The sequence below is a fragment of the Pipistrellus hanaki genome (assembly GCF_964339955.1).
Source record: "Pipistrellus hanaki genome assembly, chromosome: 16".
In the NCBI taxonomy this organism is placed as follows: Eukaryota; Metazoa; Chordata; class Mammalia; order Chiroptera; family Vespertilionidae; genus Pipistrellus; species Pipistrellus hanaki.
In genome coordinates, this window is record NC_140518.1 from 33,846,739 (window position 1) to 33,859,978 (window position 13,240).

The 13,240-nt window shown below is 54.3% G+C and overlaps 1 protein-coding gene across 18 annotated transcripts in view; it reads left to right on the forward strand.

The window, feature by feature from the left end:
* The window catches only part of RAP1GAP2 (RAP1 GTPase activating protein 2), a gene marked incomplete at its 5' end in the record, with an annotated part of 219,295 nt that overhangs the window by 140,793 nt on the left and 65,262 nt on the right, over positions 1-13,240 (forward strand). Inside the window, one exon of one of the 18 annotated variants that reach the window (XM_084862916.1) lies at positions 5,959-6,000. The exons of 16 other annotated variants lie outside the window; for them this stretch is intronic. In XM_084862916.1, coding sequence (XP_084719042.1) covers positions 5,974-6,000 — 27 coding nt within the window. Of the gene's footprint in view, positions 1-5,958; positions 6,001-13,240 lie in introns of those variants that run through there. One more of the 18 variants, XM_084862915.1, reaches the window with a different exon arrangement.

The window sequence follows — 13,240 nt, forward strand, 5'->3', positions numbered from 1 at the left end:
TGTTCCTGGAACCGGCTTGGTGGAGGGAGAGGGGCAGAGGTGGTGGCGGGCTCAGGAGGCTTCTGCTGCCCCAGCTGCAAACTCAGAGTCCGGGCTGCTGGGCCTGGCTGTGCTGCCCACTGCGGGAGCCAGCAGGGACATGGGCAGGACTGAGGAAGGAGAGCGGGAGAGGGGAAGGCGGTGATGTGAGAGGGTAAGTTAGAGGGCAAGTTGGACAGTGCCCTGGTCTGTGCAGGAACCTTGCCTGGGGAACAAAGACCACCCGAGTGAGAGAGGGAAGGAGCCACCTCTGATACCCAGCCAGACACCCGCCTGCCAGCGCCAGTTAGGAGAGAGGACAGCGATGGAGCAGGTGACCCCGAGTCGGGGACAGGAACCTCAGGGAAGCCGAGGTTTTCTGGAGGCCGACACTGCCGAGTGCTTCTATCCCCTCAGCCTCGAGGTCGCTTTACCTCCTATTCCTGCGCTTCTTGCCTGGGCCCAAGTGTGGCCACTGGTGAGACAAAAGCCAGACTGGCCCCTCCTCACCCTCCTGCCTCCGAGCCTTTGTCCAGCTGTTGCCTCCGCTGAGCCTGAACCCCCAGGCCAGCCTGTTGCAGGCCTCTGAGGTTGGCTTCACGTCCCCCATGAGATGCCCAGAGCTGCCTTTAGACTCCCCCACTGTGAGGTGCAGACCGGGGGCCGAGCCCGTCTGCTGGGAAGACTGGACGTCTCCGGCCACAGATGGGAACAGAACCGGGAGCTCTGCCAATTGCTCCCTGAGGCCTGGCTTAGGGAGCCTCCAAGGTGTCGATACCGCGGTTCCTCAACCAGCCAGGCCAGGGACATGTGTCACGCCCTGTTCCGAGGTCGGGAGCAGGTTGTTTCCTAGAAAACAGGGCTGGATTGCCCCAGGGCTGGATTGTTCGGCGTGTGTGGACTGGGTGTGTTCTCCCAGCTCCCCCTGCAAACACCACGGGCTTCCGGCCTCACTCATCACCGCGGATGGTGTCCACTGTCCACTGCCCACCTCCTTCCGGTTTGTGCTCCAGGCTGACACAGTGCTTTACAGCTCACAAAACACTCCCTGGAACCCTCCCGGTTCTCACAGCCCCCCTGGAAGAGAAGAAGGATTTGCCCACTTCATAGAAGAGAAAACCGAGTCTTAGATACATGCAGCCCTCCCCTGAGCCTGCGGGTAAGACGCCAACTGGAGGCTTGTGATCCCAGGTTCGCGCCTTCTTTCTGTTGCTCCAAGAAGTGCTAGTAATTGCCGAGTGCAGATAATTACCGAGTGCCTGCTGCTGTCTCTCCTGGTGGGTAGGCACCTCCTTCCTCTCATGTAACATCTCTGAAGTCAGGGTGTGCTTTGCTAAAATAGCAGCCATTGCTTGTGACTGCCGGTGTTTTCACTTTGTTAGTGGTACTTAATGTAGTGTGCATCTTACAATGGATGTCATTTTATTTAGTATTTTTTATTTAATTTTTTAATTGATTTCAGAGAGGAAGGGAGAGGGAGAGAGAGATAGAAACATCCATGATGAGAGTACCATTGATCTGCTGCCTCCTGCACGCCCCCTACTGGGGATTGAGCCTGCAATCGGAGCATATGGCCTTGACCAGAATCGAGCCCGGGACTTTCCAGTCGGCAGTCTATCCACTGAGCCAAACCAGCGAGGGCTGGATGTCATTTTAGATCCAGGAAGCTCGGCGTGTGTGGACTGGGTGTGTGCAGATGTAGCTGCTGCCTGTCAGGGGTTTTCGGTCCAGAGCGAAGATCGCAGTCCCAGCCACTGACAGAACGTGGAGGATGTGTGAACCCAGAGCAGGCCCAGTGCCCGGGGAATCCTGGCCGCGGGGACTCGGAAGGACGTTCGGGGGGATGGGTGGGGTTTGGACCCTGCGCACCCCGCTTCTTGTGCATCAGCCAGCTGCTGGGGCGACAGGCCCGGTTCCCGTTGGGGTGGCTGTTGGGAGCGTGCTCGCTGGAGGCTGCCTGCGTCGCTGATGCTGCCCGTTGACCTAGTTCTTGGACGCTCCGCCTCGGTTTCCACAGCTGTCCAGCGGGGATGGCAGTGGTGACCGCCTCCCGGGAGGAACAGCTACGAGAACACACGGGAGGGACTCAGTCAAGGGCCTGGCACATGTGGTGAGAGCTCCGTTAGTGCCAATTCCTCCTGGCGTGGCGTTCTAGAAACTCGGCAGAGCCGGCCCGCCTTCGGTGATCAGCTGCTGTCCTTGTGTTGGGTGCGCTCACGTTTGCCATCTCATTTCATTTCCGGAAGCACCTGGGGAGGTGAGGGATGGTGCTTGTAATTTTACAATAACCGGAACGGGGCCCCCGCCCCCCAGCCGGCGGGTGGCCGGGCTGGCTCGGGGTGCCTGTGTGTCCGATGCCCAGGCCCGCGCGCTTGTGGCTGGCGCACAGCTGCTGCGGAGATTACAGGCGAGAAGGGAACCCTGCTGCTCCCGGGCCTGGCTTCAGGCAGGAGATATCACAATCAAATCACTACCCTCGGCGGGCTTTCTCAGCAGTGGCTTTTCCGCTGTCGGAGGGAGGGAGGTCTCACTCAGCTGCACGGGAGGCTCATTGGACGGAGGGGAGATTTGCTCAGGCCTCCCCGTCCCCTTCCCCGTCGCTGCCCATGAAAAGCGGGCAGCTTTGCCTCAGCAGAATGGCCGTTTGTCTCCCTGACTCTCCTTCCTTCTTTTGTGCTCTGGCTTCCCTCTCTCTGGCCTGTGGGTTAGGATTAGGGTTAGGGTTCGGTCCTGCTACCACTGCTGCTTGTGACCCTGCCATGGGCCCTGAGTGTCTGTCCTGCCTCCGAGTTTAACACAGGCAAACACACACCTTCTCTCCCCACTCACTCCCCCTCTTCCTCTCCTTTCTCTCAGGACGATCCTCTTTCCCCCTAGAACACGTGGCTCTGCCATTATCAGGCTGTGTGACCGTAAGCAGGTCCGTTAACCTCTCTGAGCTTCGTGCCCCACCTCCTCCCCACACGGATAGTCAGTCCTTCGCATCCAAGGGGAGGCACCGGAACGAATCCTGGGCCTGGGTATCGGCTCTCCCACTCTGTATTCTTTGACGCAGGACTTGACTTCCTTGTACCCTCTGTGGCCTTAGCGGCCAAACGGGGAGAGTGACCATTTTCTGGAGAGTCTTCTTCGCGGCACAGCCAGTGCCTAACCCCTGTGAGTCCCTGCACTGCTCCTCCCCGCCACGCCGCTTCCCCTGGGCTGTCATTGTTTAGTTCTCTGATTGTCTTAGTCCCCCGGTTGGAAGTCAGTTCCTTCGTTCAGTTATTCATCCAGCAAGTACTTACTCAGTACCTACCTGTGTGCCGGGAGCAGAGGTTACAGATGTGTGAGAAATCAGACAAAAGAAATGAAAATACGAAGACATCAATGATTTGACAGGGCACCTGTAGGATGGTACGGAGGTATAATACAATCTGGGGAAGGGGTGGAGGCCAGGAAGGCTTCCTAGAGGAGGTGACCTTCAAGCTGAGGCCTACAGGAGTCAGACCAGTAAAGGGGAGTGGGTAGCAGAAGGGGGGCTGAGACTGGTCTCCGTTGGGTCTCCAGCCCCAAGCCAGTGCCTGGACCAGGGGGGATCAGTAGGTGCGTTTCCTCCTGTCTCTTTCCTTCCTCAGTGCCTCTGAGTGCGTCCCTGCACAGAGGCAGGGGCTCGGGCCACAGGGCTTCCTGGGCCCTGGGGGGCTGCGGACAAGGGGGGTGCAGTGGAAGTGTCCTGGATATGGCATGTCCTGGGAGCGGGCTGCAGGAGTGGGCATGGCGGGGTGAGGGGCTCTGTAAGTGACTCCCTGGCTCTGAGCGGGAAGGCAGGTGAGCCAGAGCTAGTGTGTGGGAGGGATCGAAGTGGATGTGGAGGATGCAGGAGCCTCATCCTGAGAGAAGGGCTTATTCAGGACAGTCCCGCTGGGCCCCCGCCCACCCCTTGACTGCATCCCTTCTCCTGATGTGATCTTCTTTATTAGAATTTTTTTTTTTTTTGAGAGAGAAGGAAGAGGTGTTGTATTGTAAACCAGTGAGTTTAATAACAGAAGGCGTCTTATTAAGCCGAATTAATTTGGGGTCTTTTATTACACTAGCAGGCTCAGAGGAATATTGCTTCTCAAATTCTGGGCCCCTACATGGAGGAAATCTTCCCTTTTTATACTTTTCCCCGTTCTTTGTCTCCCAAATTTGGAATGAGACCTTCTGAGAAAGAAGCTCTGTGTGCTGGGAAGGGGCCATGAGACCATATCTCAAGGCCTGGCCCGGGACCAGCACTGATAACTCCGTCTGGGGTTCGGTTTATGGCCTCTCTGAAATGGGAGTAGTCTTATTTCCCTGTTATTTAAGCAAGCATGCATGTTTACCGAAGCCAAGAATAGCTGAGTTAACACTGCAAACAGCAGATGAAGATGCTTCAGAGGGAGATAGAAACATCAACGATGAGAGAGAATCATTGATTGGTTGCCTCCTGCATGCCCCCCACTGGGGATGGAGCCCAAGACCCAGGCAGGTGCCTCTGACCGGGAATCGAACTGTGACCTCTTCATTCATGGGTTGACACTCAACCACTGAGCAACTCCTGCCGGCCACGCTGCCTTTTTTGAGGGATTTAAAAAGTTCAGTTTTTCCTCCTTCTGAGTCAGGCATATTGCTCTCCTCTCAAAGCTGGGACAGGACCGAGAGCAAGTGCTGTGTTTATCAGTGTTGGAAAGAGACTCGGACTGAGCCCCGGGCTGAGCTCCAGGGCCTGGCCCCTCACTCCCCACACCTGTGCTCCTGTTGACAGCACGGTCTGGAGAGCCTCTGGGCCCCGAGCCTCAGATGCTGTGCGAGTCTTCCCCACGCCATGCACTTTCCTCCTTTTTAATTTTCCTTGTGGGGTGGCCACAGGGCCTGAGGACTGCTCTCTTTTTAAAAGAACATATTTTTTTTTTTTAAACAACATACATTTCTTTTTTAAAATATATTTTATTGATTTTTTTTTTACAGAGATGAAGAGAGAGGGAGAGAGTCAGAAACATCGATGAGAGAGAATCATCAACCAGCTGCCTCCTGCACCCCCCCCCCCCCCCCCCCACTGGGGATGTGCCCGCAACCAAGGTACATGCCCTTGACCGGAATCGAACACGGGACCCTTCAGTCCGCAGGCTGACTCTCTATCCACCAAGCCAAACCGGTTTCGGCTAAAAAAAAATTTTTTAAGCCTAAATAATACAACGCAATGATTAAAAACACACACCCAGGCTGTTCACTACAGCTCTGCCCTCCCCCACTCCCCATGCTTCACCCACAGAGAAACCACTGCGTACTGTCTCAGCCTCTCTTCCAGCCTCTGAGTGAGACATGTTTGGCTCTGTGAGGTCCACGTGAATGCACCCGATTTCTTTCTTTCCGTGCTTTATCTTTCTTCTCCTTACACAGAGGGCTCCCAACTCTCAGATGGGAACATGGAGGCCCCACTCACTCAGGTCTGCCTTGAATCCCCCGACACGTTAGACATGGGCCCACAGCACGTTAGACACTTGGATTGTCCTCAGGTCTTGTGCCGTCCTGGGCTCCAGTCCCGCCTCCCTCCCGCATCTCGGGCCAGCTGTGTTGGGGACGCATCCGAGGTAGGGACGGAAGGGCGGACTGCTTCTGCACCCTGACTCTCCTCGGCCCCCAAGCGAGTCTCTCTGACCGCCTGCGGGCACGGTGCCTCTTCCCGTGGAGGGACCTCTTGCCTTATACCATACAACCCTGAGCCCCGGGCTCCCCAGAAAAACAGCATTGGCCAAGGAAGGGTCAAAGGTCAGGGCCAGTCAGTGTGGCATAACAGCTCCGGGCGGACACCCAAATCCTGCAGTTCCTTGTTTGATCTTAAGGAAGTTGTTCAACGTCAGCGGCGGTAGCAGCCACACCTACAGCGGTGCCCGGGCAGGCAGGCAGGCAGGCAGGGCCCCCCGACGCGCAGGGCACGGGCCCCGGTGGAAGATGATGGATTTCTTAAAGAACCTGTTGGTGAGTGTCCCGGGCTGTGGAGGGGTGCGGGTCTGGAGCCCCGCTGCCTGGCGTGGTGGGTGGCGGTGGAGCCAGGGCCCCTCCTGCTGTCCCTGGCAGGGAGCTCCTGGTGACTGCTGGCCTGTCATGGGGGCAGGAAGCTGCCTGTCCCTCAGGGGAAGGAGGAACAGACATCAGGTCCGGAGAGGACTGTGTGAGGAGGGGTCCTGGGAGGCCATGGCACAGGGTCAGGGGCGAGGGCCTCTCCTTGGCCTGGAGACCTGAGGTGGGGGTCCCGGCCCGGGACTGGGCAGGGCCCCCCTCTGCGCTCCTCGGGCAGGGCTTCTCGGCGCTGTGCCAGGGCCTGAAGGGACCCGTGGCCAGATGCAGGCTGTGCGCAAGGAGGGGGGTGCCAAGGCGAGAGAGGGAGGGACTCCGCAGCCGGGCTTCCGCCTGGCTGCAAACACTGGGAGCCGGTCCGGCAGCCCTGTGGCGGTGTGTGTGCCCGGCGTGGCCCTGGCAGGGGACTCTGTCCTGTCTCAGAGCCTCGGGGCTGGGTGGTTAGAGTGATACCTGGGGGTGTATGTGTGATGTTCCTGGTTGGCCTGGAGAGTCCGAGTACTTTGCTGAGCAAGACTGTGCCAGGAGGCTCTGTGGGTGCCTGGTTTCGGCTCCTCCAGGCCCTGTGTGCCCCTCGCGGCGACCACGGGGGCGCGGGCTGCGGGGCCAGGTCAGGACTGCTGGCTCTTCCTCATTCCCGGACCTGCCTGCCGCGGCCCGGTGTGGGCCCGTCCCTTCCATTCTTCCTCCCTTTGCTGCGTTGTCCTGCTTTCTCCAGGGGAGCTGAGCATGGCAGGTTAGGGGTGAATGTGGGCAGTGACAGGGCACTTGTTTGGGGTTGGGCCAAGGAGTTCCTCAATCTCAGGCTGTGTCACCACTGGCTCCAGGACAGGGAGAGCCTGGTGTCCGCGCACCAAAAGGAAATGGCCTGACCCCGGTAGGGGTGTGGAGTGGTACACTGCAGGGTTTTAAACTGGGGACTGATGGCACCTGATTTATCTTTCAGAAAGACCATGTGGCTGTTGTATGGGTAGTTGGTTGAGGACGGTGTTAGTGTGGAGGCCAGGAGCCCAGTGATGGGGCTGCCACATGGTCCCTGTGCGGGACAGTGAGAGGTGGTGAGTCAGGGGAGCTGCTGAGAAGTGCTCACATTTGGGATATATATGTGTGTGTGTGTGTGTGTGTGTGTGTGTGTGTGTGTGTGTGTATGTGTGTTTTATCACCTGAGGGTATGTTTTATTGATTTTTAGAGAGAGGAAGGGAGGGAGAGAGAAACATTGATGTGAGAGAGAAACATCCATCAGTTGCCTCCTGTATGCTCTCCAATTTGGGATTGAACCCACAATCTAGGTATGTGCCCTGACCTAGAATTGAACCTGAAATCTTTTGGTGTATGGGATGGTGCTCCAACCAGCTGAGCCACCGGCCAGGGCAGTCTTGGGATATATTATGACGGTAGACTTATGGGTGGGTTGGCAGTGGGGAATGAGGATGGAGAAATCAGTGATGACCCTTAGGGTTTTGTCCTGCGTGTCAGGGTGGCTGGAGGGTGGGAGAAGGGCTGGGGTGCAGGAAGGTGTTTGAGGGAAAAAGTTAGGGGGCCTTCTGTTGGGTTTTGCTGAATCTGAGGTGCCTGTCAGACATGCATGTGAGATGTAGAGTTGGCAAACTCAGATCGACCTGGACTTGAACCTGGCTTCGGCTTTTTTCGTGTTCGCTGTGGGACAGTCGCTTAACCACGCTGGCCCTGCCACTCTCTAACCCCCTCCCTGGGCTCTTCTGAGGCTTGTGGGGTGGCATTTGTGAAGTGCTCAACTCAGGGCCTGGCACATCACGGGCACCGAACAGAGGACACCTGGGGCTTCCAAAAGCTTTGCTTCTGTCATCCCATTTTCTAGCTCAGAAACATTCAGTCACTCCCTGTGGAAGAGCTGAGCTTGGAACTTGTGTCTTGTGGGCTGATTTGGCGCATGGCTGTATTTTGTCTGGTCCACATGGAGGTCTTAAAAAAGTTGGATTGGTGCCAGAACCGGTTTGGCTCAGTAGATAGAGCATCGGCCTGCGGATTGAAGGGTCCCGGGTTCGATTCCGGTCAAGGGCATGTACCTTGGTTGCGGGCACATCCCCAGTGAGGGGTGTGCAGGAGGCAACTGATCCATGTTTCTCTCTCATCGATGTTTCTATCCTGTTTCCCCGAAAATAGGACAGTGTCTTATATTAATTTTTTCTCCCAAAGTTGCGCTAGGTCTTATTTTCGGAGGATGTCTTATTTTCGAGGGAACACGGTAGTTCTCTATCCCTCTCCCTTCATTCTCTGTAAAAAAAAAAAAATCAATAAAATATATTTTTAAAAAGTTGGATTGGTTTTCAATGTATAAGAATTGGGAGCGTTCACATTCAAATTTGGATTTTTGGCTTGTCTTGACAAATTGAAAACTCTGGTTACATCGAGCTGGTATTTCTGCTGGCAGCCAGGCACCAGATAAGCAGCAGCTGCCCCTTTAAGAAGGGGGTGTGTGCTCTTCCCTTCACCATTGTTTCACTTTCCCAGTCTTAGGTCATCTTTGTTGTTGAGCTGAAATTTACAGAACATAAAACCAATCACTGGAAAGTGAACAGTTCAGTGGCACCTAGGACAGGCACTCTGTTGTGCAACCACCATTTTCTCTGGTTCAGGAATATTTTTATTGCCTTCCCATAAAACTCCCTTAGCAGTTACTCTCCCTTCTCCCCTCCTTCCGGCTGCTGCAGCCGGTAAGCTGCTTTCTGTATCTGTGGACTTACCTAGCCAGGGTATTTTGTAGAAGTGGAATCAGACCATAAAGGGCGGTGCAAAAGTAGGTTTACTGTCGTTCATATGGGAAATAATACAATGACTAATAAGTAATAATAACAAGGATAAACTCTGCTTTGCATACTCACAATTGTAAACCTATCTTTGCCCCACCTTGTATGTAACCTTTCACTTAAGCATAATGTTTTTGAGGTTCATTCACATTCTAGCATGTATCAGTACTTCATTCCTTTTCTTTCTTTTTTTTTTAATTTTTAATTTTCACCTGAGGATATTTTCTCATTGATTTTAAGAGAGAGTGGAAAGGAGGGGGAGAGACACACAGTGAGAAACATCAATGTGAGAGAGACACATCCATTGGTTGTTCCCTGAATGGTTCCATGAGAACAGGCCTTGACCAGGGCAGGGGTTGCAGCCGAGGTAAGTAACCTTGACTGCAATTGAACCTGGGACCCTTCAGTCCTCAGGCCAACGCTCTATTCACTGAGTCAGATGGCTAGGGCACTTCATTCCTTTTCATGGCTATACTAGAGGCCCGATGCACGAAATTCCTGCAAGAGTAGGCCTTCCTTCCCCCGGCTGCTGACACCGGCTTCCCTCTGGCACCCGGGACCTGGGCTTCCCCCTCAGCCCCGGCTTCATCTGGAAGGTGTCTGGAAGGATGTCCAGTCTAATTAGCATATTACACTTTATTATTGTATCTATTGTGTGGATATACCACAGCTTGTTTTTCTATCCATCCGTTGATGGACATTCAGTATGTTTCCACGTTTTGGCCAGTGTGAATAGTGCTGCTTTCCAGTGTATAAGTGAAGAACATTTGTGTACAAGGATTTGTTTGAGTGCCTGTTTTCAGTTCTTTTGGGAACCTACCTAGGAGTGGAATTGCTGGGTGATATGGCAGCTCTATGTTTAACTTCCCGAGGAACCAACAAGGGTTTCCCACAGCAGCTACACCATTTCACCTTTCCACCAGCAATGCATAAGGGTTGCAATTTTTCCACATTCACAGCAACACCTGCTCTTTTCTGTTTTGTTTTTGTAATCCTCACCTGAGGATATTTTCTCCATTGATCTTTTGGAGAAATTTTGAAGAAATTTATTATATATATATATGATTTATGAAAATTTTATAAATTTTTTTTCAAAAATCATAAAGTTTTGGAGAAATTTTGGAGAAATGTCTATCAAATCCTTTGCCCATTTTAATTGGGTTGTTTGTCTTTTTGCTATAAGAGTTCTTTATATATTCTGGCTTGTAGTCTTTTAACAGGTGTATGGTTTGGGAATATTTTCTCCTGTTCTAGTGGTTGTCTTTGTACTTTCTTGATAATGCCCATTTCTTTGATGAAGCCCAATGTAGCTGTGTTTTTGTTATTCATTTCTTGTGGTGTCATATCTGAATCTATTGCCAAACCTAAGGCTGTGAAGATTCACTCCTAAATAGTCTTCTACGAGTTTTATAGTTTTAGCTCTTAGGGTTAGGTTGCTGCTTCGCTTTAAGGAACTTTTTGTATATGGTGGGACGTGTAGGGGTCCAACTTCTTGCCTCTGCTCAAGGATATCCAGTTTCTCCAACACCACTTACCGTTAGGAGGTTTTTGATGACTGAGTCAATCTTGACGTGTTATCCCTTCCCGCCTATATGTTATTTGCCTGGTACCTGTAGTCATTTGCATTTTAAAATCCTGTCTTAGAGATTTAAACGTAAGTCTGTTGAATTTTTAAGTTGTCTTGCAAAAACTCCGTCATCCTTCCATTCTTCCCCCTGTGTCTAAATACAGCTCATTGTTGGAGCACCCGGTGGGGGTAGGATTGACTGTCCAGGGTGAGGGATACAGTCTGTTGCCAGAGAACACACTGTACTTCCTGGCAGGGACACGGGCCTGTCCAGGCCTGGGACTGTACTTATTGGCAGGGACACGGGCCTGTCCAGGCCTGGGACTCAGCCTCCACTGTGTGCTCCATCCTCATCTTGCTGGGCAGAGTTGAGCATCCGGTCATTCACTCAGCAAGCGTTTCTTGAGCATCTACTATGCACCAGGTGGTTCTAGGCCCAGGGATACAGCAGTGGACAAAATAAAGAGCCCTGCCCTGGAAGATCTTGCGTTCTTTGCCTTCTTGGGGGGAATAGCCCTGATGTTTTTCAAAGGCCTTGGCAGCCAGACGGGAGACCAGCTGACCCTCATCCTGCCCTTCCTGAGGATGGGACGCTGAGCCCAGCAGAGCCCTGGCAGTGCGCTGTGCACCGTGGCTAGGCAGCTGTCAGACCTACCGGATGTGGCTCCCAATGGGGTATATGTTGTGAGTTTCTAGCTCCCCTAGCTTTCCAAAAACCTCTCCAGAAATCCTTCTTGTGGATGTCTTCCTTCTCCGTGGGGATGTGAAACTTGCTCTGAACCCCGTTTTCCTCCTATCCCCACTGCTGCACAGCTCTCATCTCCATCCCATTCTCCTCGGACCTGTGTGGGGTGAAGACACCTTGTCCTCCGTCCTCGTCTCTTGAGTGTTTCTTGTTGCTGTTGACATGCCTCTGCCCCTCGTGTGTGTCCTGGGTCCAGGTGGGCAGGGATAGGAGGCAGTGGCTACTGTGCAGGAGCATGGTCTGTGTGAGATGCTATGCCAGGCTCTGCAGACTGGCTCAGGTTACCCCACCACAGCCCGTGGTTCCCCTGTTAGCCCTGCTCCAAGGTGTCCTGTGCTGTGAGCAGTGGCAGGTGGCAGTGGGTGCCACCCACTCCAATTAGAGCCAGGGAGGAAGAGAGGGTGTGGGAAGCTGTTGGTGGGGGCCTCCTGAGCTTGGATGCAACAAGGAGGAAAGAACAGGTGGCCGCTGTCTGCAGGGAAGGCCGTGACCATGGGCAGAGCTGCTGTGGACCAGAGGGAGGCAGGCTGGGCCGTTCCTGCCATGGGAAAGGAATGGGGTGGTGAGAGGGTGGCAGTGGCTCTGCTGTCCTGGAACATGCCATTGCATCTGCTCCTTCACCAGCTGGGCAGGGGCCAGTGCCAGAGAGCAAGTAGGGGCATCGGGAAGATTTCTCAAGACTGGCCTTGCGATGCTTGCTCTCGTCTGCTCCTGCGACCTCGTACCTCCTCCAGCATCCTTAAAGGACTCCTTTTGCCCTCCCAAGGGGAGACCAGGCTGTTTCTATATTGGGAGGTGAGGACGACTGGGGTTGAATCCAAACTGAACCCCCGGGGACCAGCCTGCCGTTTCCTTGGCTGGGCGCCAGCTCCGTGCGATTAGTTCACAGCCTACTTGACTACTGACTGTTAACGAGGAGCCCGTGGGGGAATGCTGGCCTGGGTTCCGAGTGGAGTGGCAACAGCTGCTGCTAATAATACATCAGACGGCTGAGTGGATGCTGCTATTGATGAGGAGGCCGGATTACACTTCCCCGAGACAACCCCGTGCCTGGCTTCCTGACGGAGGGGGAATTCCCATCCAAAGCCTGCCCCGGGCAGGCCTCCGCTGTGTCCTCAAGGGCTCCTGGAACCACACCAGTGAGTCAGGGAGCATTTATTGAGTGCCTGCTGTGTGCCCTTGGCTGTGTGCGGCCATTTCAGGGGGTGTGGACCAGGGTGGGTCCGAATGGCCAGAGCCACCGTGTCAGGCTGGCCTGAGTCACCCTGCTTCTGGGTGGGAAAGGAGACTTGCTCTGTGCCAATGCTGGAAAGTTCGACCAGCCACCGAGCAGCAGAGCTAGCCTGGCTGAGGTCAGGCTGCCACGGGCTGGTTTCTGCTCCCTGGCACCGTCCTGGCACCGGCGGCCCATCCCGTGCGTCACTCGGGGCTGAGGCTGAATCACGGTCCTTCTCTCTCACCGGCTGTGCCAGCCCCTGGAGCATCTCATCTCCATCCGGGAAACACAGGCCCGTTTTAATACTCATTTAAACGCCCGTTTCTGGGAAAACCAATGATGGCAAGAAAAGCCAAGTGTCCCAAATCGGAAAAAATGAACCTAAAACTCCTCGCCGGTCCGCCGACGGGACAGAGCTCTTTGCAGAGTGAGCTCTCCAGTAGCTCCTTCTGCTGTTTCCTGATCGCTGGCTGTGCACCAGGCCTTGGCCGGAACGTCTTGTCCACGCTCTCACTTCATCCTCACCTGAGCCCTGAAAGGCAGGGTGACACCTCCCGTTTCCAGGTGAGGTGACTGCGATGGAGTAATTTGCCTCATGCCCCACACCTGGGCAGTAAGCTGATGGCCACTCCCAGACCTGGCTTTGACCACTGGACTCAACTGCATCCTGTATCTACAGTAGCCAGACTTCAGTAGCTCTCCACTACCTCCCAGGTTAAGCCTGAGTTTCTGGCATTCTCTCAGGGACTCTCAGGCCTAGACTCCAGCCCTTCTTTCCCATCTGATCTTCAGGATGTTGACCGAGAGGCCTCCATCCAGCCAGATT